Source organism: Silurus aristotelis (assembly GCF_946808225.1).
Source record: "Silurus aristotelis genome assembly, chromosome: 14".
NCBI lineage: Eukaryota > Metazoa > Chordata > Actinopteri > Siluriformes > Siluridae > Silurus > Silurus aristotelis.
The window spans coordinates 20301372-20324060 of NC_139587.1; the positions used below are offsets into that span (position 1 = coordinate 20301372).

Below are 22689 nucleotides of genomic sequence, written 5' to 3' on the forward strand. Positions count from 1 at the left end.
CACAATGAACAGGCTGAATTAATTTAATGTGTTTGAGTTTTAAAGCATTCTTCATTCTTATTCTCTTCCCTGTTCTCAGTGTACCCAGCTGATCCAGACTATTTTGGACGACCCACAGTGCAGGAGTTCCCACAGTTTGACATTGTAGAGAGCACATACCCCACTCTGCCCTCTACAGACTCTCGGCGGAACTCTCGTTTTGGCGGTTTCCCTTTTCCGTTGGACCGTAATGAGCGCCGTGCCCCGTTGCCACCCTGCTACAGCCACCAAAACCTGGATGACTTCCTGGGACCAGATGGTCTGCCACTGCCCAGCTCTCAGTGTCCTAATGAGTACACTGCTATCAGTTATTACCCCACGCAACACACACGCAGCATGGACAATGTTTCAGCTGGGTATAAACGGCTGAGTGTACGGCTCAGCGTGGCCCAGCCCTCATATGCAGACTGTGGCTCCTCCACACGCTCTGCTATAGCCACTCACTCGTCTCGAGGCTGTGCTGACTCCGACATGGTGGAGAGTGACTATGGTAGCTGCGAAGAGGTCATGTTCTAGCGATCACATCCTTTAGGACTGAGATGATGATGTGTGAATTGCAGGGAGATTCATGGTAGAGAGAAATGAGTTATTTCCTGTCTGAAGCAATACATATATAAAGGCAATTTCAAATGGTACATTTCGTGCACAACGTTACACGATGTTTATATGTATGGCTATCATTTGTAAATTTATATTTTACACTTTATGTCTACTTTATGGTTGATGCGTTGCAACATGAATTCAAAGTTCGATCGGACAAATGATCCTCAGAGTTACAATCACATCGGTAGATTTTTCTGACTGACATTTGATTCATGAAACCTATTAATTATCAATCACATCGTGGTATTTAATAGTCTTGGTATTAACTCTTTTTTTTTTTGGACAGGAAATAACTGCTGAAAACTATTACCAAGGCACTAGGTCTCCCTGTACTGAACAGTATTATAATTTTTAAAAGTAAATTAAACGTCTATCACTTGTAAATGGTTGACCATGAACAGCAAAGATTGCTCATTTGTGCTGTTTAGGGAAGATGGCAGTTATGCCGCTCTGCACAGGTTCCATCTCTTTGCTTCATCATGGTTGGTGTTTACAGTTTAATTCATATACTGAAATGTAATATATGTTGCATGACTTTATATAGAAGTCATAAATAAGGTTTCAAGCGGCATCTTCTAGTGGTTGAGCTGATAAACAATCCTCCTGTGTGTTGTTGTTGTTCCAATTCTCTATTTAGCACCAGAAAGAGAGCACTCGCTTATTATATTCAAAATTGGAAATGTGTATATTCAAAACTGGAAATCATGCTTCTTGTCTAGTTATAAATTGCATCTAAAAGCATGTTTGGCTTCACGTGTGCTTGAACTAAACACATTTTTAAGTAGTTTGCAAAAAGGTTATTAAGACATTATATTGAAAGAATTGCAAATATGTACAGATATAGATTATATTGGTTAAACTGAGCTTGGGGGATAATCCTTGCTATTTTCCTATTACTAGTCATTCAGTTGGTATGAAGATTTCCTGGACCTAAAGCCATATAACTAGTGCTTGACTGCATTATAAATTTTCATCCTGAGCATGTTGAAGCACTTAAGATTTGATATTGCTGTGTAATTGGTGAATTGAAAAAAGTGCACGACTCGTCAGGCATTAGTTCGCTTTTACCTAAAAAGAGCCACACCTGCTAAATTGACTACAAATGATAAGAATTGTCTTTTTTTTTTTGTAAAAAATCGATTACATTTATTCAGACTGAAGCTGGGGCTGGTCCTTGGATATTCATATCGTAGAAATATGCTATATATCAGAATAGATTCCAAATGCTGAGTCTATAAGTGACCGATATACATGCTTGGCATTCTTCACGAGCATAGAAGAAGTGTTTTGTGAATAGATAGCAGTTTTGATGCAGTATTTTTGAATGTGAAAATGTGCACTGTTCCCTGTAATGTTGCCAATGTGGAGAGACTTGTGATCATTTAGAAATCCAATTAAAACCATAGTATAGATAATGAATATTCAGTCTATTAGAGCAACAATGCATTTGTTTCTCTCCTAACATATTGTTGGAGTGTGAAAGTGTATAATATTGACCCTGCAAAACTGGTATTTCACAATTCTGTTTCTTCATGTCAATCTTGTCACTGCTGTGTTGTGTTGTTTATGGTCCTGTATTTGCCAGCTTGTTTACATGTGAAATGTTATCAGTGAGGATTTGTAGTCCAGTACAGAATCAATAGGTTTAGACTTGTGATTGTGGACTCATGGGAGACGTATGAATGCTGTACACACACATACAACAGCTACACGATTGCATGTCCTTGTCATCTCTCTTACTGATCGCTACGTCATTGTGATGGACCGTGCTTAGTGTTTGGACAGATATAAAATGTTCTAGTCCCATTGATTATGGCAGCTCAGTTCAGTTGGCCACAAAGCCATTGTTGTACATACAGTGAGTGCAGTGGTTCAGTGAGTTCAGAAATGAATGTATGCTTTTGTATTTTTTCAAAATTTAATGTGGGACAAATCCCATGTTTTACATCTGTTCCTCTGTGAGAGAATAATTTCCTTTTACTTTTCATCATCACTGGAAATGAAATAATGATCTGTGAATAAATGTCCATGATTAATAATTGTGTTGTCAAAAGGTGCCTTTGATTCTACTGACAGCAGAAACAAGCAACAATTCAATAAAGGAAATTCAGAAAATAGGGCAGATTACAAAACACATTAAAAAAAAAAGACAAGCCAATTTTCTTTCTTTCTTTCTTTCTTTCTTTCTTTCTTTCTTTCTTTCTTTCTTTCTTTCTTTCTTTCTTTCTTTCTTTCTTTCTTTCTTTCTTACTTCACAAATTCTTTCAAGTCTTTTAGTTTAAAAAACTCACATTTGTATCTCATCAGTGTCTTTATTTCTTCATTCATCATGTTACTGCATTGACCACTTGCCCTGATCATTGCTTTTTTGTTTTGCTTTTTTTTCACCTACATACCTGTTTGTATCTACTCTATATTTCTACAGCAAAGCTTTGCTATAACCTTCAAGTTACACTAAATTACAGTCATCTGTTAATGTGTATGTAGTATATAGTATGATTCCCATGGTAGGTTTACAAATCTGTTGTGTTTATAGAAATACGGCTTAGAACCTTACGTAGTTCACCAAACTGGTATGCTATATATATATATATATATATATATATATATATATATATATATCAAACTGATACATGATCACTTTGTACTTGTGAAGGTGTTTCAGGTAATGTTCCATGGCTTGTGTTTTATTTTATTAATTTTTTTATGTTTTTTATCATCAGAAACACACAGCAGGTAAAAGGTTTTGCTCAGTCTTATTAGATTTATTGAAATAAATCCCTGGTTAAGAAATAAGTTGACGTTGAATTTTTTTCCATTTGTAGAAAAGTTTCTGCTTTAATACAATCCACATTTGTGAAATTAAAAAATTATGGAGAAAAATGATATTGGTACCATCAAATCTCTCTATGATCGTGTGAGTTTTGATCTATTTTATAAAACGTTAGCTATATTACCAAACAAAATCACACTTCAAATAGCATAACAATTTAGATCCTGCAACTTATTTTAGATAGAGGGATGCGGTAGCTCATTGGTTAAGGCATTAGACTGATCGGAAGGTCACAAGTTCACAGAATTTCCTAATAAAGGCTTAGCCAGTGGTGGTCCATCATCCAGCCACTGCAGCCTCAGCTTTCTGTTCTTGGCTGACTGAAATGGTCTACCACTTTTGTAACAAATGTGTCTCAAATTTTGTTGTGTATGCTGGGATGGATTTCAGCTCACCATGGCTGTACAGTGGTAATCTGAGTTACTGTAGCCTTCCTGGCAGCTCAAACCACTCTGTCTATTGACCTCTTTCAACAATAAAGTATTTTTTTTGTCCCCTAATTTTTTTTTCTTAACCAAAGTAATGATAGTAACCTTAAGAAGAACCAGTTCTTTCTGGTTGTATCAGGCTAATATATTATAAAGTACTCTGTGTATTAGAAGGATGTCCAGAACAAACACAAGACAGTCTTTATAAATAAGGCAGCATTTTCTTTTTTTGAATTTTTTTATAGCATCCTAATTAGATAATCTATGAAAGAATGATTTTTTAAATAAAGGTTTATTTTTAATTCATGCATTCATAAGGGATTATCCATAGAAACAGAAAGTAAGACAAAAATAAACCATAAGGTTAAAAAAGGAATACACAACTAATAACATTTTTCCCCATTTACTCCTTGCTGAAGTCATTGCCAATTCCCACCCATGAGCTATTTCTCCTCTTCTGCACAAAATCTACTAACATAAGGGATTTAGAGATAGAGAAAGATTCCATCAAACAGCTGATCGAGAACACCATTCCTTTTATTTACGTTTCAACTCCATTCCATTCCATATATTTATTAATTTATTTATTTTTTGTCTGTACAGTCATACAGTAGTTGTTGCAGTCGATTGTGCACAGTGTGGTTCAATAAGTACTCAGGCTCAGTGACCTATGGCTTAATCATCACTCACTGCAAGGTCATATGCTGCATTAAAGCACAACATCGTTCTCCAGGGCTTGACTTGTCACTCAGGGCATTATAATCAACTCTTTACAGCCTATCACAGTAAATAGAACAGCTTCTGAGATTGAAAAAGGCCTAATCTATATGGGATTCATTAATAAAGCAAAATTATAAAACAATTACATGATCAAACTTAACATAAATCCATTCATAAATCAATAAAAACAAATTGGAGATCATTTTGACTGGTAATATATACTATATAAACAAATATTGTTTCTAGGGGTATATAACACACTAATTAATTTGGCTCAGTGGGTAAACTGTCTTCATTTCTTTTTGCATTTCAGTAAAATCCGATATCTCTGACCTCTCACTCTCTCTCCTGCCATTTCCACCTGCAATCTTTCATATGGATTAACAGTGCAAGTTGTTTGCTTTGTGCATTGCTTTGCCTTTATTAGCATTCTGTTTAAACAAGTGGCCATGGTTATTAATGCAATTCTGACCTGAGATCATGACAGAATGCACAGTGGAATCAAGTCTGAATAAATTACACTGCAGTAATTGACCGCTCTAAAACGTCTCTGAAATCCTTGTTATAAAAATGGCACGTATACCTTTACTTCCACTTACTAAAGTACGATTTAATCAGTTCATTATTTCGTGCAAAACAGCTGTTGCCAAATGCACACTCCATGCCAAACCACTAGGTGTTTATCCAGTGGTTTATCCATTGTACATAGCATAGTAGATATGGAACGGTTGGTGTGTTTTTCCGTGCTAAAAACTGCTTACTTATGGTGATTGTTGTAGGCTGGCGTTGCGAGCACGTGCACTGTAGTTAGAGTGTGAGTCAGGGAAACAGGGAGGCTTAGCAGCGAGAGCGCGAGAACACAAAAGGCAACTTAGCGCGCGCAACATCAGCACTAACTGCAGCATCAGCATCAGCATCGTCAGCGCAAGAGGCACGGGCAAGAAGAAGACGTGCAGAAATCATGGCATCTGTTGCTTTTTTCTGATTCGGGTATCAAAAGCACAAAAAGACTTTCCCAAGAACCTGCCAGGACACAAGATTCGTGGTCTTCTAGTACACGCACTCTAATTCCTCCTAACTGTTTGAAAAGCAGTTGTAAACTTGCTTGAGAGTTGAACAGGTGCTCGGTGTCGCTCTTGCCGCAGAGAACTCTGTGAATTACTTTTTCCCCATGTAGTGACATGACACGCGTGGCTTTATGGCGTCAGTGTTCCGAGGCTGTTGGGGCTGCGCGCCGCGGCCGCTTTCTGGAGCGCAGTGAACGCGCGCGCGCACGCTCCGAGGCCGGGCACCGAGCAGCGCCGCGAGCTCGCCCTGAATGTGCCACTGGCGTGGAGGGTTGTGGCGCGTGCCGCCGTCCGAGCGGCTGCAGCATGAAGTGAGGATGGTGGAGGAGACGGCCGCCCCTCTCAGAAACGCTTTATCCTCCCGCGGAAACGACGAGACTCTCTCGTTCCCTTGGAAGCTCACTCTGCTGGCAGGCGTGCTTATCACCACTATAGTGGTGGACGTGCTGGGCAACCTGTTGGTCATCGTGTCGGTTTTCAGAAACAGGAAACTCAGGAAAACAGGTAGGCGACAATGTGGTTTAATTCCACGTCCTTTTTTATTCCATATTCATTCTGCATATTAGATTTGAAATGCAGCATTCAGACTGTTAGTTTTTGAGAAACCATGCTTCCATGATGTACCACAAATGCCAAACTGGTAATGGAGAACTTACTTGTGTAATTGAAAATCCTTCTTGAATTGGGTGTGTTATAGATGAGACATCACTAAGACATGCAGGAAGTCCAGGACCAACGTTGAGAACTAGTGCACTATTTAATCTTTAAATGTAATCTATTCAAATTTGTGATAAAAAATTTTTTTTATTTTTTATTTATTATTATTTCTTTTTGGGTCCATTCAGTTATGAGTGACATTATCACAGTGAAACAGTATCTAACATATAAACTGTTTATATAACACATTTTCTCACATTTCATTTCTTTCTATATTTTGTTTGATACTTTTTTCTTTTTTTTTTTTTTTTACAAAATGATGCTCCTTTTTTTTTTTAGGAGTCCAAGCATCAAAAGTGTCAAACTTTATTGTAATTGATGCTTTCTTTCTTTCTTTCTTTCTTTCGCTCTTTCGCTCTTTCGCTCTTTCGCTCTTTCGCTCTTTCTTTCACGCCTTCTTTTGCTCTTTCTTTCTTTCGCTATAACCTTTCAGATTTTTGCTAAGTTGAACTAGTCCTAATGCTTTGGGCCAATATGTACAATCATTATTGTAAAATACTCAGAAGACCGTGACCCTGAAAGGCATATGCAGAGCATGTGAGGTGATATGTACAATCTGGGGTGTTATATATTTAGGGCACAGGGCGATGGTCAAGCTGCTTTTCAAATACTGAACACAACGAACATTGTGCAAACATTATAAAACTTTCTATGTTTATGCGTGCTTCACACAGGGGGCGTTATTTGTGCTTGTACACTGCAGACTGACAATATTTGTGAGATTAGTGCCAAAGCTGATCTTGAATGATGTCAGCAAGTCCTGTGATGTTAGTAACCACCAATACTAAAAAGACTAGGTCTATAAAGTGATAAGAATTACAGAAGGTGCTGTGAACAGCACTGTCAGTTCTTCCTGATATTCAGACACGGTCCTACAATCAATACAGTAATCCAAGATGACCTTTAAAATTGGGTGGATGTACAGTTAAAAGCCATGTACATAAACAAGTATGTCAACTTTGGATTTTTGCTCCTTGAATGGATTGTCCAGATACTGTAAATATTTCAGAAAAAATACATTTAAAGGTCATTTTAATTTGTACAGCAAGAAACCTGATATAATGTGTCTAAACCTCTTAATCAATTTTTTACCAATGATGTAAATATAAACCAGATCACTGCACTGCATCTTCATATCGCATTCAAAACCTCTGAGATTCTTTCAGTCGTTATTCATTTTGTACATACGTTGACTTTTGCACATACTGAAACAAAAAGGTCTATAAGTGACTGTACTGTTGTATCTATTAAAGTGGCCAGTGAGTCTTGCATTAACTGCCTTGCATTGAATTTTCACTTTGCTTTTTAATTTTGCAAGAAATTGCCATGTCAGATTCCTTGAAACTAAAATTTGAAAAATAATTAAAATTTAAATGCCCATGACCAAACCATGAAAAAGACAGGACATGCCTCATGATTCACTTTCAGATGAAAAAAGCCTATTCCATTGCTTATATACTCATGGGACATGAATTTTTCAGCCTGCATTTCAGACATGATTTACAACACTCGCAAAATTGATTTGTGTTCTTGTGTCTACAAAAGGCAGTTGTAAACACAAGTGCTTTCTTGCTGAAACTAGAAACATATCCACCCTGATCTATGCAACGTTTCAACATTGATCCTGCTTATTAACTCACTATGTTGACCACAGGCAGTGCCATAACTCAGTAAAAAATTCACACTGTGGCTTACAGCTTTTCCCCAAGATGACTTGCCTTGCATTTCATTTGAATGCTGCAGCACCTTCTAATACTCGATTCTCCACATTTACAACGTCAATAATTATATATGCATAGCTGTTTTTAGCTCTTAAAGCTAACAGTCATATCGTTAAAAATGCTAAAGACACTCGGTTATGTCAGAGACTGAACCGTCTAGACAGCTACACCTTCGAAATGTACTTTCCTAGGACACGACCTGTTCTGTTTCACTGTTCTATAAATGTAAGAATGTCGTCTTGCAGGATGATTATAATGTTAGTGATTAAGTCAGCGTAGCACTCCATCAGGGTCATACTGAAGGATTAGCCATGGAAGGGGCAAGTGTGAAATATATACTCATCAATTTCAAAAATTCAAAGCCTGGCCTCCAGTGACACAAATGCAAGAAAAGTAAATCATGGCTATATTTTCTTATTAACCAGGCCACAGGAGCGATGCTAATCCTAAAATGACAAATACATTTTTAATGGGAAAGGTTTTAAACTGAAACTAAACTAGTTGAATTAGATTTTAATAAATAAAAAGGCAATCATTAGTGAGGCAGGGATGGTTGTGAGATCTTTTCATAATGGATTTTGCAGCATTTTTATTGCCTTATTCCTTCCTGATTGCACATCTGAATGTGAAATTGGCCCAGTGCTGGGTGGGTAATGTGTTTCCTAAAGCACCTTGAGCTGATTTGTATGCTGTTTTTATTTCTCATGACAGTTCAAAATGACCCAATAGCATGTTTCCCTGGATCCTCCTGCAGGCAATTTTTATTTGTTTGTAAAGCATCAACATTTCTTTATTCATAAATATTAACATTGCAATTAAGCACAAAACTTTTTCCTAGGACATCAGAATTTTGTGGGCATAGGTGCAACTGAACGTTTGCTGAGGGGTATACAAGATCATGTTTGGTGCCCCCCTTCCCCAAAAAGAATACAAGAATAAATACACTACATGCAATGGCACCCCCCAATATGTGGCACCTCTATGCATTACATATATCGCATACCCTATTTTTACACCTCTGGTTGGGGGTAAGTCTGTATAGCATTTTCAAATTTCTTCTAGGTGGATTGTAGGACCTAGTCTTAAATATCCATTGTTAGTGATCTACAAAATGACAAGCACTATGGTACATATAGTGATGTTAGCATAAAAACAAATCACCTTGGGAATCTGATTTTTTCTTTGAGCAGATAAGCTAAGGAGACTCATAGACTAAAGCACTGTTGCATTATGCATCCATCTCAGCAAGGGCTAATTTCTAGTGGTGGGTAAGAAAGGGAGCCTACAGCAGAGAAAATGAATGAAAGATATTTGAACAAAAATGAAGTCAAACCGAAATTTCATTACACCATGAATCTTAGGTACTACTGAAGAGTGCGTGTTAATTCTAAGTATTATTAGGCAAAGTGATCAAAGTAAGGACTGTTTTTTTTTTTTTTTTTATTCTACCAGTCACAGAAGGTATGATGAAATAACCATGATTTCCTTTATCCTATTCCCTAGGAAATGCCTTTGTGGTGAGTTTGGCTTTAGCAGATCTTGTAATTGCTATCTATCCTTACCCGATGGTCTTAACTGCTATCTTCAACAACGGCTGGATCGCAGGAAACATCCACTGCCAAATCAGTGGCTTTGTGATGGGGCTCAGTGTCATTGGCTCCATCTTTAACATAACCGGCATCGCAATCAACCGCTACTGTTACATTTGCCACAGCCTTAACTATGACAAGATCTTCTCGAAAAGGAACACTGTGTGCTATGTGGCGCTCGTGTGGGTCCTTACCATCATAGCCATCACGCCCAACTGGTTCGTAGAATCTTTGCGATACGACGCACGTGTTTATTCATGCACGTTTGCCCAGTCAGTCAGCTCACTCTACACTATCATGGTGGTGGTGGTGCATTTCATCCTTCCTATCAGCATTGTCACCTACTGCTACCTGCGCATCTGGATCCTTGTCATCCAGGTGCGAAAACGCGTCAAACCAGACAACCGGCTCAAAATCACGCCACATGACCTTCGTAACTTTCTCACCATGTTTGTGGTGTTTGTGCTGTTTGCTGTGTGCTGGGCCCCGCTGAACTTTATTGGCCTGGCAGTGGCCATCCAGCCTACTCTAGGCCAGCACATTCCTGTATGGCTCTTCACAGCCAGTTACTTTATGGCTTATTTCAACAGCTGCTTGAATGCTGTTATCTACGGCGTACTCAACAACAATTTTCGAAAGGAGTACAAAAGAATTGTGCTCTGTCTTTTTAAGTTCCATTGTTAATTTTGTTTTTTTTCCCCAAAGAGGAGACGTGCACTGTGAATTTTACTAGCATACCCTGAATTCACTGTTTGTTTTGCATCATTCATGGCATCTCATGTTTTTTACTGTATTTCTTTATAAAACTTAATGGGCAGGGACATATTGTGTACATTAAAATATTTTATACAGTATGCTTAGGTTTGCGTATCAATGTGTGAGCCGAATGTACAACATACCTTTACAACATACTATAATTAAAGAACAAAATATCCCATTATCCCAAAATTATGGTGTTGTCTGTGAGAAAATGGCAACTGCATCTACCAACAAAAGCTTTGTCAAGCATAATGTCTTAGTTAATCTTGATTTCAGTAATTAACCGCTAGAACACTGGGATTCATCAGTGAAGTGAGTGTTGAGTAGAAACACATTTCCAGGTCTGAAAAGGTATGAAATGTTTCATACAGTCACAAAATAAGCATTCAAATAATTTTTGAAGAATCCAAAAATAATGTACCAGTGCCAACATTTTTATTTGATGATAAAGATTAAATTTTTCATTGATGCAAAAAAACAAACAAAAAGAATAAGCAGATTCGAAATTCTTGGTTTTCAGAAGGCTTTATTCTCAAAATTAACAAACATATCCTCTCAGGATTTTTTCACATAAGCAAAAAATGAAGTATTGAGGTATCTATTTTATCCCACACCCACCAGATTCTGCAGAAAATGTGGTCCATGATGGACTTTCCTGCAATATTTGATCTAACTTTATTAGCTCTATCTCACTAACCCTGACCAAAATAAAGCATCTATTATAGGAGTGCATCATGAACACCCTGCAACATCCAATACACTATGGACATTAATGATATGTTAATAAGTTTCCTTATTATCCAAACCCTTTCTTTGTTTCTCCAACTTTATATCTTATGTTCCTAAGACCTGAGTAACACATTTAGCTTTTGCCATTCATACAGAGACTATACTGTATTTCATAATAAATCAATCTCAACATATAATAAAGTATTATTGTACATCTCTGATCAAACCCATCAATTTCCAAGTATGAGACGATTAGCAGGTCTTCAAGACCAAAGTCATATCATTATTACAGCCCACTATTACGCAGGCATAAAGAACACAATTAATCAGAATTAAAATCTACATACGCAAATAGTGTATCAGACAAGAGAGAAAGTTAAGACTTGAATCTGATAAAACGATATGTTTCTAAAACAATGAGAATGGCAAATATTATAGGAGCTGAATATTAACCCAAACACTTTGTTAAAGGAAATTTTAATGTAATATAGAATTCTATGGTTTTAATCAAATTTGCAATTCAGAATTTTGTGTTTTCTCCACAAGAAAACCAAATATTTTGTGTTTTGAAATGCAGAAGCAATTTGCTTGGTCTTTTTCTAACTAAATGGACATTGTGTACACTGTGGTGTGTGTGTGTGTGAGAGAGAGAGAGAGAAAGAGAGAGGGAGGGAGAGATTGTTGCAGTTATAGAAAATTACAAAGCACTCCCTATCCTATTGAAGTGTTCTGAGGTATTGAGAATATTGGAATGCAGTAATATTTTTTCATGCATATGTCTGGAATGTTCTTGACATAACTATCACTGTGCAATGTAATATGCATATTACCTTTTTTTTTAAAGGTCATTTGGCACATATAGACATATTTGAAGAAATGTTACAGTTGTAATTACTAGCTGTTTTTTAACCTAAACCCTAGTTATTATTTATTTTGGCTTGAGAACAAACTACTGAGTAAAAAAAAACAACAACAAACATCATCTGCTTGTTCTGACAGGATTCAAAAGGCATTTCTATGTCGGGGGCTTTCTGTCATCAAGTGCTTCAGGCCAATTCTATTCTTTCAGAACAGGTGTAGCAGTGAAACAAGCAAATCTTTGACTTGACATCTCATGTCAGTGGAGGATCTGTTGGGTGACAAATTTATGCCTCAGGAAAAGTGGAAAAAATTCAGAAGCCATGAGAAAGCTGTAGATCAAATACACTGCTAAGACAGCTTACATACTTAACCCCAAGTGTGAAGAGGCATATCTTGCAAGTTGGGCAATTGAATTCTTAAAGGCATTATGGTGGATACTCCAGAGGATCACTTGGTGATTTGTGTGTCAACCATAATACTATGATTATTTCACTTCAAAGGTTTTTGTTGAAATTAGCATTCACACCAAGCAAAAGATTTTTTTGAACAACAAATAGAAAGAAATTAAAAACGTTTTTAATAGTAAAATTATTTATTGGAAGATGAATGCATGCCGTTACGAACACTATTTCACTTATACCACAGCAATCTGCCAAGCTTCACAAATGTGAATTTATTCATGAAAAAGTAATAAATGCTTTGATATGCGCATTAAGGTTTCAATATTCAATAAGCTATGGCTACTGTAAACATGAATCCCTCATCCTGTCTTGAAGTTAAACTAACAATTTACAGTAATGTTGAAGATCTTGCACCACGATTTATTTTTTGATGTTTGTTAAATACGAAAATTAATTTAGACATACTGACTTTAAAGAAAAAAGCATTTTCAGTGAAAATAAAAAAATGAAAAAACTTGATGAGATGTTTGTTGATTTTTATGATCTAAATAAAATAAAAAAAAAATAATAAAATTCAATTGTATTCCTACCAGCAGGCCACATCAAGGGTGTGTTCGGTCAGTTTCTCAGGTATGTTTTTATAAATGTATGTATAGTGACCATGAACAGTGTTTGCATTGGATACCGCAGTGGTGCTGATATCTGTAATTTAACTGGTGTAATTGACAATATATAGAACCTAGGACCAAGCTCTTTAATAAAAATGTTCAGTACTTACATTTAAGCATAGAGGTGTTGTATATTTGTATTGCTTTACCAGCAGATAAAACAATAAAATATTATGAATTAAATCCAACAGTTGATCATGTTTTTTTTTATTATTACCCAACTATTTTACCAAAAAATGTATTCAGTGGGTTTCTTGTATGAGAGGAACAGCACAAGGACAAACAGGACCAGGACCAAAGGGACTAATTGTCTCCTATCTACCATTGTTTATCCAGCAACCATCTATTAATCCTCTTAAATTGTTGCTGATAAAAGATGCTTTACTACTTCTGTACACCTAAAAACTGCTTTGTCTCACAGGTCCTACTCTAAAGACTGTGGAAAGAATGCTACTTATAGTTGGATCTATGGACTGAAGGACCTATTTGGGTTTCCTCTGTGTTAGGAGTCTTTGTACGTGTTTGTAGATCTTTTTGTTAATGTGTGACTCACAACATGTGTTTTATACACTAAACTCATTGAAATGTAGCATGACTCTGTAGTCCCCCAAAAAAAGTGGGTTTTGAGCTTATGACCTTCTGATTAGAAGTTCAAAATCTTAATCACTGAGCTACTCTGAGCACCGAGGGTCTGTTGTCGACCTCTAGCATGAATATGGCTTGGCAGGCTTCACTGTAGGCCTTAGCATGGGCATGGCTTGAGAGGCCTTGCTGCTCTACCACAAACAGGTCCTGCGTCAACTTTGGGCTGGAGCTTGACTTAGGAGGCTGCACTGTCAGCCTCTAGCATGAAAACAGCATGATTGGAGTCATCAAGTTGAAGTTTTTCATGTTGGGATGCCATTTTATTCTCTGGAGAGAGCTCTGTGGGGAATGTGGTCATGTCGGCCTCTGGAACCTCTTCTTCTAACAGAAGAATGGTGTCTGACAGACAGACTCTCTAAAAATCTTGAGCTTAAAGTTGGAAACCCCAAACACCTTTATTAATATGACAACTACAGTGTTAAAGCCTCTGGTTCAATTTTCAATTTTCAAATCTCCGCAATGGTGACAAAATGCGACCTTTGAGTTGGATCTTCATCTTCCGAAAGAAGGGCCTTTTTCAACGGCACAGCAGTGGCAGCTTAATGGCGGTGGAATTTAAACTCGCAACCTTCTGATAAGAAACTCAACATCTTGCCCATTTTGCATTTAATTGACAAAACCTCGCTTAATCCTTATTTCAGTTTGGCTAATGGCATAATCAGAAGATTACAGCAGTACGCAAAAAAAAAAATTACCTGATCACATCAACATATTTGAAACATAAAACTAAATAATAAAAAATCATTACAAATATAAAACAATAATAAAACTACTCCAAAAATCTTTGGATTTGTACATTTGTTTAAAGATGAATAAAACAGAAATAGCTTTACTCAAATATACCCAGTCTGATAGTATTTGAGGACCATCTCAATATAACATGCAGATCAGCATTTGCCCAACCAGTTTGTTCAATAGGACTGTCACCAGAAGACCTGAAAGACTCCACTCTGTTTAGTATGACTGCGATGGATGATCTCCACAATAGAGATATAGGTCCCGGTTAAAAAGCCCACCAGGCCAATTAAGCTGATGACTATGTTTTTACTTAGCACAAAGGGTGAAATTCCTTCTGTGTGGAAGGTGATGATCTCCAGCAGAGGAGGAAATATGAGTGCTAGAGCACTACTGCTGATAGAACCTACTAAAGAGATGACCAGGTCTAGCTCTGGAATCAGAATAGCCAACGCACCTGCAAAAGAACACATAAGGGCAAGGAAGTTATTTTCTCATAATGTTGTCAAGATCATCTGTGGAGTTTAAAAAAAGAAAAAGATTTTTGTAACTAATAATTCCTAGTGGGAAATATACTATTTGAGCTAAACTAATTTACAGATGTCCCAATACAGGAAAAAAATTTTTCCCCAATCTGTTAACACGAAGTTGGAGGCACACAATTGTATACAATACATTTTCTAGGTGACCCAAACTTGTGCCAGCATACCCCTGTGCACAAAGCAAGTTTCATTAATACAGTAAACCCCTGATAATTCGCAGTTTGGAAAATTTGCGGGTTCTCATTTAGAACCTAACTAACAGCAAGTTGGGAATCCGCAGCGGAACCGAATGTTAATGAATTTTAGGAATAACATTTTAAACTATGTTTTCACTGACAAATTTCATAACAATTTTTAAAACACATTATTGTATTAAAGTGACATAAAGTCTAGATTAATTTACTAAGGTACCATAGGTGGTGCGGAGGTGCGTCCAAAATTCACGGATTTTCTGAACTCGTCTTAGAACGTAACCCTGTGAGTTCCGGAAGAGCAATGTATATGGCTTATATGAATTGGAGTGAAAGATGAATGGTCTGCTATAAACACCTGTAAGATGATTTGAAACACTGACTACACATACAATATGCACATGCTACTTCTGAGATGGATGAAGCCAGTCAGCCATATCTTTCCATACTGGTGCTCATATGCTGTGTCACAGAGTGACTGCATAACACATTCAGAGGAAAGAGCGAATTGCCGTCTTTCACAATTTTTAAGACACCCACAATTGGTTGAAGTCTGTGTGAATAAAAAGGGGTGAGAAAATGCCATCTCTAGGATTCGGGCCAGGATTAGAGATTAAGGCTAATTTTGCTATCTTAGCTCCCAGATGGCTGTGGCATCATCATGATGTGAACTTGTGATAACTTGACTACAGTCTTTGATTTGATTTGATGCACGGACGACTCTGAATCCCATATGCTTAAATTATAAGTATGCATGCAAATATAGTATGAAAAATCTAGTATGAGAATGAATATACTGTATAATTATTATCTTATTATTATTTACATTTAGTAGACTTTAGTCAATTTGTAGCTCATATATAAAAACACTGGCACCACATCTGATATTCTGTTTTGTAGTACATTCCTTGTTTATGTCTAACATACTAGTATGAGTATGCTGAGTATGCACTGAAAATATAGTATTAATAATATACATTGTAGTGCCAAAAATTTCGGACACCTAGTCATTAATATGGTAGGTGCATTTATTTATTTATTTTTTCTTGGAGCATCAACCACATTTAATCCCAATTTGCTTCCATTCTTCAGGAAAGATGTTCAACTAGATTTTGGAGTGTGTTTGTGGAGATTTGTGCTTATTCAGACACAAGGGCGTTAGTAAAGTCAGGTACTGATGTAAGTGAGGTGTATAAGGCCTGGGGTGCAGTCAGCGTTCCAATTCATCCCAAATATGTTCAACAGGATTGAGGTCAGACCTCTGTAGCAGGAGATCTTTCACTCTAACCCATGCAAAGCACATCTTCATGGAGTCTGCATTGTGCACAGGGGCATAGTCATGCTGAAACAGGTTTGGGTCTCCTAGTTACTAGTAAAGGGAAAATGTAATGCTACTGCATTCAAAGACACCCAATACAATTGTTTGCCTTTAGCTTCAGTTTCGTTCATATAGTGTATATCATAGTGTTTCTAGACTAAACCAAGGAATGTACCACAAAACATGACAGAATACCAGATGATTGCAGTAAGTTTTAAAATAGTTACAAGAATTATAAAGTTACAAACTGACCAAAGTCTACTAAATGTTAATTTTACTACTACTAATAGTAGTATTAGTAAGAACAACAATGCATAAATAATTTCTGTATGCATAGAAATTGTGTTACTAATAAAAGCTGAGTTGAGAACCTGTATTTTGAAGGTTTTTTGGGCGCAGTGAACGAGCAGCTAATGCCCATAACTGAATGCGTTTCATGTCTGATAGATCCTCATCAACCACTAATGAAGCGTGAACAGCCAGCCTCGCTCACACAAATAACTCAACTCTGTGGTAACACCGCTCTTATGACGGGTTCTCCTTTTGTCCATTAGAAAACCAGCAGCAAATTTTCAAATGCTCATTTCTTGCACTTAAACACACATAGCTGATGGCGTGCCTGTAAAAAAAAAGACGTGTGGAGTAAACGTGACACGGTTAGAGAACCTGATGAAAGACACTTATCCAAGAACTCTGGTGATTTTGGCCAATTTTAGACAATTTCTTAAATTAAGCCAAAAGGAATGCTAGAAGGTTGCACTTTTATTTGACATACAGGAAACCACCATGAGGTAGAATAATCTAATGTACCAGTCAGTGTTAGAGTTATGGTCATGCAAGAAAATTCTAAACCCTTGGGCTCAGAAACCAGGAATGGTAAAATGCTCTGTAGTAATAGGGGATATGTATTAGATATAAAGTAAAAAAAAGGCACAATGCTGATCATGGTTGTCTGATGGATTTATAGCAGCTACTAATGTGGCAGAGGGAATCATGGAAACGCCGATTTGCTCACACAAATAACTCTTTTCTTTGATGGGTTCTTCTTTTACCCATTAGAGAATCAGCAGCAGGCCAAAAAAACAGAACATCCAAAAGACCCTCCTGAAGGCAGACAGAGTTAATTAAAAAGTACAATACAGAAGTGCTATTAAAAAGAGGACCTTTTGATGAACAAGGATAATGGCGTATAAAATGTGTAAAAAGTCAAAGTACTCTGCATCAGTTAGAACACTAAATTACATATACACGATTATAATAGAAATTATAAATACATTAGCAATGTTAAATTGGAAGATGTTGATTAGTTTTCTAACGGCAGCTTTTATGTTCAATTCAAATAACAGGTTTATGTGCAGTATATGCATTACGTCTATAGTAGCAACTCATTCACACAGAGGTGCATCTTGGACCTTAATCTAAGCCAGGGGGCCCCAAACATTTTTTTCTGTGAGGGCCACATAATTTTTACATTTCTTTAATAGGGGTCCAGGTCGCTCTATAAGAGAAAATTACATTGGCCATTACAATCAGTATTATTGTGGAGATTTTATGATGATTTTTTTTTTTTTATGCATTTATTATGTTACATTATATTGAATATACCTTTCTTTTGGGTGAATCTTACAATTTTTTGTTTGAAAGCCAAACTTTGTTATTAATTATAGATATGATATGAAACCGATATTTCAGAAAACAGTTCTAAGTGTAGGGGCGGTTTATATTCTGCCTCTGGGCTGTAGTTTGGTAACCCCTTATCTGACTATATTAGCTTTTTGAATGAGAGGTTTTATTTCATGCAAGGAGCCTCCAGAGTCAGCACTTTCTAACTGTACATTTTCTGCTCTTTTTGTTTTACAGTTATATGAGAAGATGTATTTTCATATTCTCGTTTTCTTGTCTTAATAAATTTAAAAATGTGCAGACTATTTTATGTAGTGATAACCAAAACAACCAAAAACTACAGAAAGAAACACTCTGAACATGAACCGTGCTAAGCAAAACAACACAAAGACTAGGAGCAAGGTTGATACAAACACATGATAACACATGAACATGAAAAAACAGCAAAAGCTTGACAATGACACACGGAAATGTAAATTTGACCAGAAGTAACAAGACAAGTGAGATTAAAAAACATGACCGGTATGATTTGATAGGAAGACAATTGACAGTGTGGTCAACACTGTTCTCAGCCCACACTTTCTCTCTCTCTCTCTATACATATACATACACAGGATGTATATTATATCAAAAGCTACTTCAGACATGTTTTATTTATTTAATACCACAGCAGTTAAAATTTTATCTTAATAAAGATGCACATTTCATTATTTTTAAATTAATTTCATGTTGCAGAAGCCGAAGGACCGCTCGTCAGTGCTCAGACCATACGCCACACATCGGTTTGCATTGCAGTCGTCCCAGAAGGAAGTCTCTTCTGAAGCTGGCTCACAAGAAAGCCTGCAGAAATGTAGCTGGAGACAACCTGTCCAAGAGCGTGAATTACTGAAACCATGTCCTGTTATCTGATGAGACTAAGATAAACTTGTTTGGCAAACTTCTTGTGTCCAGCATGTGTGGTGACTCCCTGGTGAGGAGTACAGGGAAAATTGTGCCTTGCCTACAGTCAAGCATGGTGGTGGTAGCTTCATGGTCTGGGGCTGCATGAGTGCTGCTGGTAAAGTGGAACTGCAGTTCATCAAAGGAAAAATGGATTCCAACATTTACTCTGACATTCTAAAGCAGAACATGATGCCCTCCCTTCAGAAACTGGGACGAATAGCAGTTTTCCAAAAGAATAACGACCCCAAACTCACTGCCAAGATGAAAACTGCCTCGCCTGCCTACAGAACTGAATTCTAATGAGCACCTGTAGGGCATCCTCAAGCAGAAGGTGGAGAAGCGCCATGTGTCTAACATCCAGTAGCTCCATGAAGCCATTATGGAGGAGTGAAAGAGGATCCCAGCAACAACCTGTGCAGCTCTGGTAAATTCCATGCCTTAGAGGATTAAGGAAGTGCAATGATTTTTTAAATACATTTATTATGTTGCATTATGGTGAATATACCATTCTTCGGATGGTGGGTGAATCTAACAAATTCACCAAAAAAGGCTACGTAAATAACTAAGATAAATTCTAGTTTGAAAGCTAACCTTAAAGGCTGGTCAGATAGATAGCAGTGCAAATTGAAATGGGAGAAAGGCCACTTTAATTTAAGTCCCTGACACTTTGAAAGCTCACAAAGACCCACGGATGAGAGGTAATTAAATAACAAGGTGACTGAAAGGCATTTCTCACGAGAGCACTTAAAATGATTAATCGTGTAACATATGGCCGAAAGTACTGTATGTGGACACCTGATAGTTGCACTCAGATGTGAATGATGAACATCCTATCTTAAAAACAGAGCTGATGATATATATAGGAAGGTGAGTTTTCTTTGCTACTATATCAGCTTCTACTTCTCCAGGAAAATCTCCCTTTTGGAGATTTCAAAATGTTGCAGTGGGAGTTTTGCAGTGGGAGCTGCAAGAGCAGTAGATTTAGCCACTTATGAAGGCCTGACAAATAATTTGTGTTCCAGTTCATTGCAAAGATGGTCAGTGGCATTGTCAAGGCTCTGTGTAGACTACTTCTACTCCAGCCTTGTTTAACCCTGTCTTTAGGACCTTTGCCCCCTAGTTCTGTAAGCTTTCAATATAGTAGTAACAGTTCAGAGAAGAGGCACATATAGAACTGATAGTCCACATAATTTTGGTGATTTAGTGTAGCAAGGTTTGCATTCATTTTTACGTATTGTTGCTTTAAAAAAAAAAAATCAAGTACAAACTTTCATCTGTAAACCCTAGTTAAATATATATATATAAAACGTTGACTGGTTGCTGTGATCAGATTTACAAAGTATTTCTTATTAGCATGTATTGATAGTAAAGCCATTGTTACGTAAGGCAACAGTCAAAATCAATAGATATAATATTAAATATTTGTGAGGGATCGATAACAATTTACTGTCTGTTTTGTCGTTTTAAAACAATTATTTATGACTGTAAATAAAGAAACGCTATGCTTCTAAGGGCATATAAATGGTGTCGCACCATGCTACTTGGTTATCACACCTGTTGTACATTCATCAAAATATTATTATACATATACATATATATATATATATATACACACTGTATTATACTATTATAGTTATGACTTATTTGAATTAAGTTGTACTCATTTTAAATCTTAGCTTACATCATATACATTTTAAAATGTTAAGAATACAAAAACTGCAAGCTAGTGATACAAGAAGAAAAGCAGAATCATGCAGCCGTCACATAGTCACAGGCATGTAATCAAACATATTCAAGTATTAAAGCTGGTATGTTAATCACCAGTAGAATGACAGATTGATGAGTGTGGGTTTAAATTATTTCAAAGTAATTGTTCTTTGAATATCAATGAGTTCAAGGTTTTTTAAATGAAGTTTGAAAAATTTTTAAATAAAATAACCTGTCAATTAAAACTCACCAGGAAAGCTGAGAAACAAATTAGATACCTGTCAATATCTGCCATGGCCCATTCCTGTCTGATTATATCCATCATATCAATTGTGTGTGTGTTTTTTTTTTTTTTTGGCCTGTATGTCACTATGCACTGAGATCATTTTAAATCATTTTAAACCATCATAAAAGGGCAAATCAATAGTGATAAATGTTTACTGGGATAATAATTCGAGAAAACAAATCAGACTCTATTAATCAAATTAATATCTTGTAGATAATGGATTGAATGGTTCCTAGTTCTTAGACCCATATGTCTACTAAGTCTAGTATACTATCCACGATATTTATATATCTCTTGTTTAACGACAGTTGGTTTCATAGTGCTGTCATTATTAAAGTTCTAGGGAGCAGCTACTTGAGAATAAACGTTAACATTTGTTGACAAAGATTGTGTGTTGCACAATGCTTGCCTGTAGGCATATACATTATCTGCATGTGCTACTGAGACTGGGAAACGATGCCAAAAAATTATGCTTAATGATGCCAAGGAAGAACCGCAGAAAAATTTGTGACTGAATCTGAAAACAGACAAGAGTCGAAAGTGAATTCATCATCCTGTATGTTTTGCACATCTGCGTTTAGATCGCAAACACAATTGATAATTGGAGAAAAAAAGGCCACTGCATACATTTATATTTGACAATCTTTTATTTCAGAAATATAGATAATCTAAAATTCAGGCCATTCCAGCTAGATTCTATTATACAAGCTAGACACTGGCATATTTTCCATATGGGTGTAACAATAAATACGTTATTTCCTGTGATAATGTAATGTGCCATCTTGTTACAGGATTTATTTATCTCCTAGCGGATTTTAACCAGAACGCTGGAGAAAAATCTATATTGAATAAATTACACAACCTGGACCCTTTTGTATTGAACTATGATAAAACTGTATCTAATGGATAACTTTGTACTAGATGATGAAGATCTTCTACACTATCGTTAAGGGTTCATCATGTGCCAAAAAGGCAACATTTAGCCTGTTTTCCACCAACACAGTTCTCATTCTGCATATTTCCACCACCGGTTCCCGATCAGAAAAATGAGTTTCACCCCAGCCCCCAAAAACCTGCTTTACTAGAACCCTGAAACAGGTTACATCAGAAAACAGTCTACAGAATGAACCTGCATTTTACTGCTCCCAACAGAGATCCAAGACAAACTAGAAAAAGGAAAAAAAAAGGAAAATAGTGTACAATGCTGGCTCCAGTCAAATGAGTGAGCGAATCATGAACATACTTTAGAAACTTATGACGGCATTCAGGAATCTAAAAAGAAGCCCAGAAAAAAATGGACTTTAAGGCTTCTTTGTCAAACAAATGACACATAGCAAAGAAACCTGTTACCATATTGATGTTTAAAGTGATGGCCGGTTTGTGAGCTCTTATTTGCCTGGTCAATATAACCGTGCTTGGAAAAGACCCTTTTAATGCTTTTCATAAAAACAGTAATAATCTGGTATGTTACAAACGGAAACCTGCCACCAAAACATGTTTTGTTTTACTTGGTTTAAAATTTCTTACAAACTTTGCTAAACACAAATCTAATGATTTAAAGCAGA

The 22689-nt window shown here is 36.6% G+C and overlaps 3 protein-coding genes across 4 annotated transcripts in view; 2 read left to right on the forward strand and 1 right to left on the reverse strand.

Annotated features, from left to right (window-relative positions):
• The window catches only part of fat2 (FAT atypical cadherin 2), a 38207-nt gene extending 35526 nt beyond the window's left edge, over positions 1-2681 (forward strand). Inside the window, exon 24 of the mRNA XM_083560012.1 lies at positions 80-2681. Within this exon, the coding sequence (XP_083416138.1) occupies positions 80-555 (476 nt within the window). The 3' untranslated portion in view covers positions 556-2681. The remainder of the gene's footprint in view (positions 1-79) is intronic.
• A 3289-nt stretch (positions 2682-5970) lies between these two features.
• On the forward strand, positions 5971-12993 carry mtnr1al (melatonin receptor type 1A like). The gene is made up of 2 exons (XM_083560123.1): positions 5971-6194; positions 9632-12993. The coding sequence occupies exons 1-2, from the start codon at positions 6008-6010 to the stop codon at positions 10399-10401; spliced, it is 957 nt and encodes a 318-aa protein (XP_083416249.1). The 5' UTR covers positions 5971-6007; the 3' UTR covers positions 10402-12993.
• A 1376-nt stretch (positions 12994-14369) lies between these two features.
• slc36a1 (solute carrier family 36 member 1) overlaps positions 14370-22689 on the reverse strand; it is a 31191-nt gene continuing 22871 nt past the window's right edge. For both annotated transcript variants that reach the window (XM_083560126.1, XM_083560125.1), the window contains exon 12: positions 14370-14972. In XM_083560126.1, the coding sequence (XP_083416252.1) occupies positions 14704-14972 (269 nt within the window). In that variant the 3' untranslated portion in view covers positions 14370-14703. The remainder of the gene's footprint in view (positions 14973-22689) is intronic.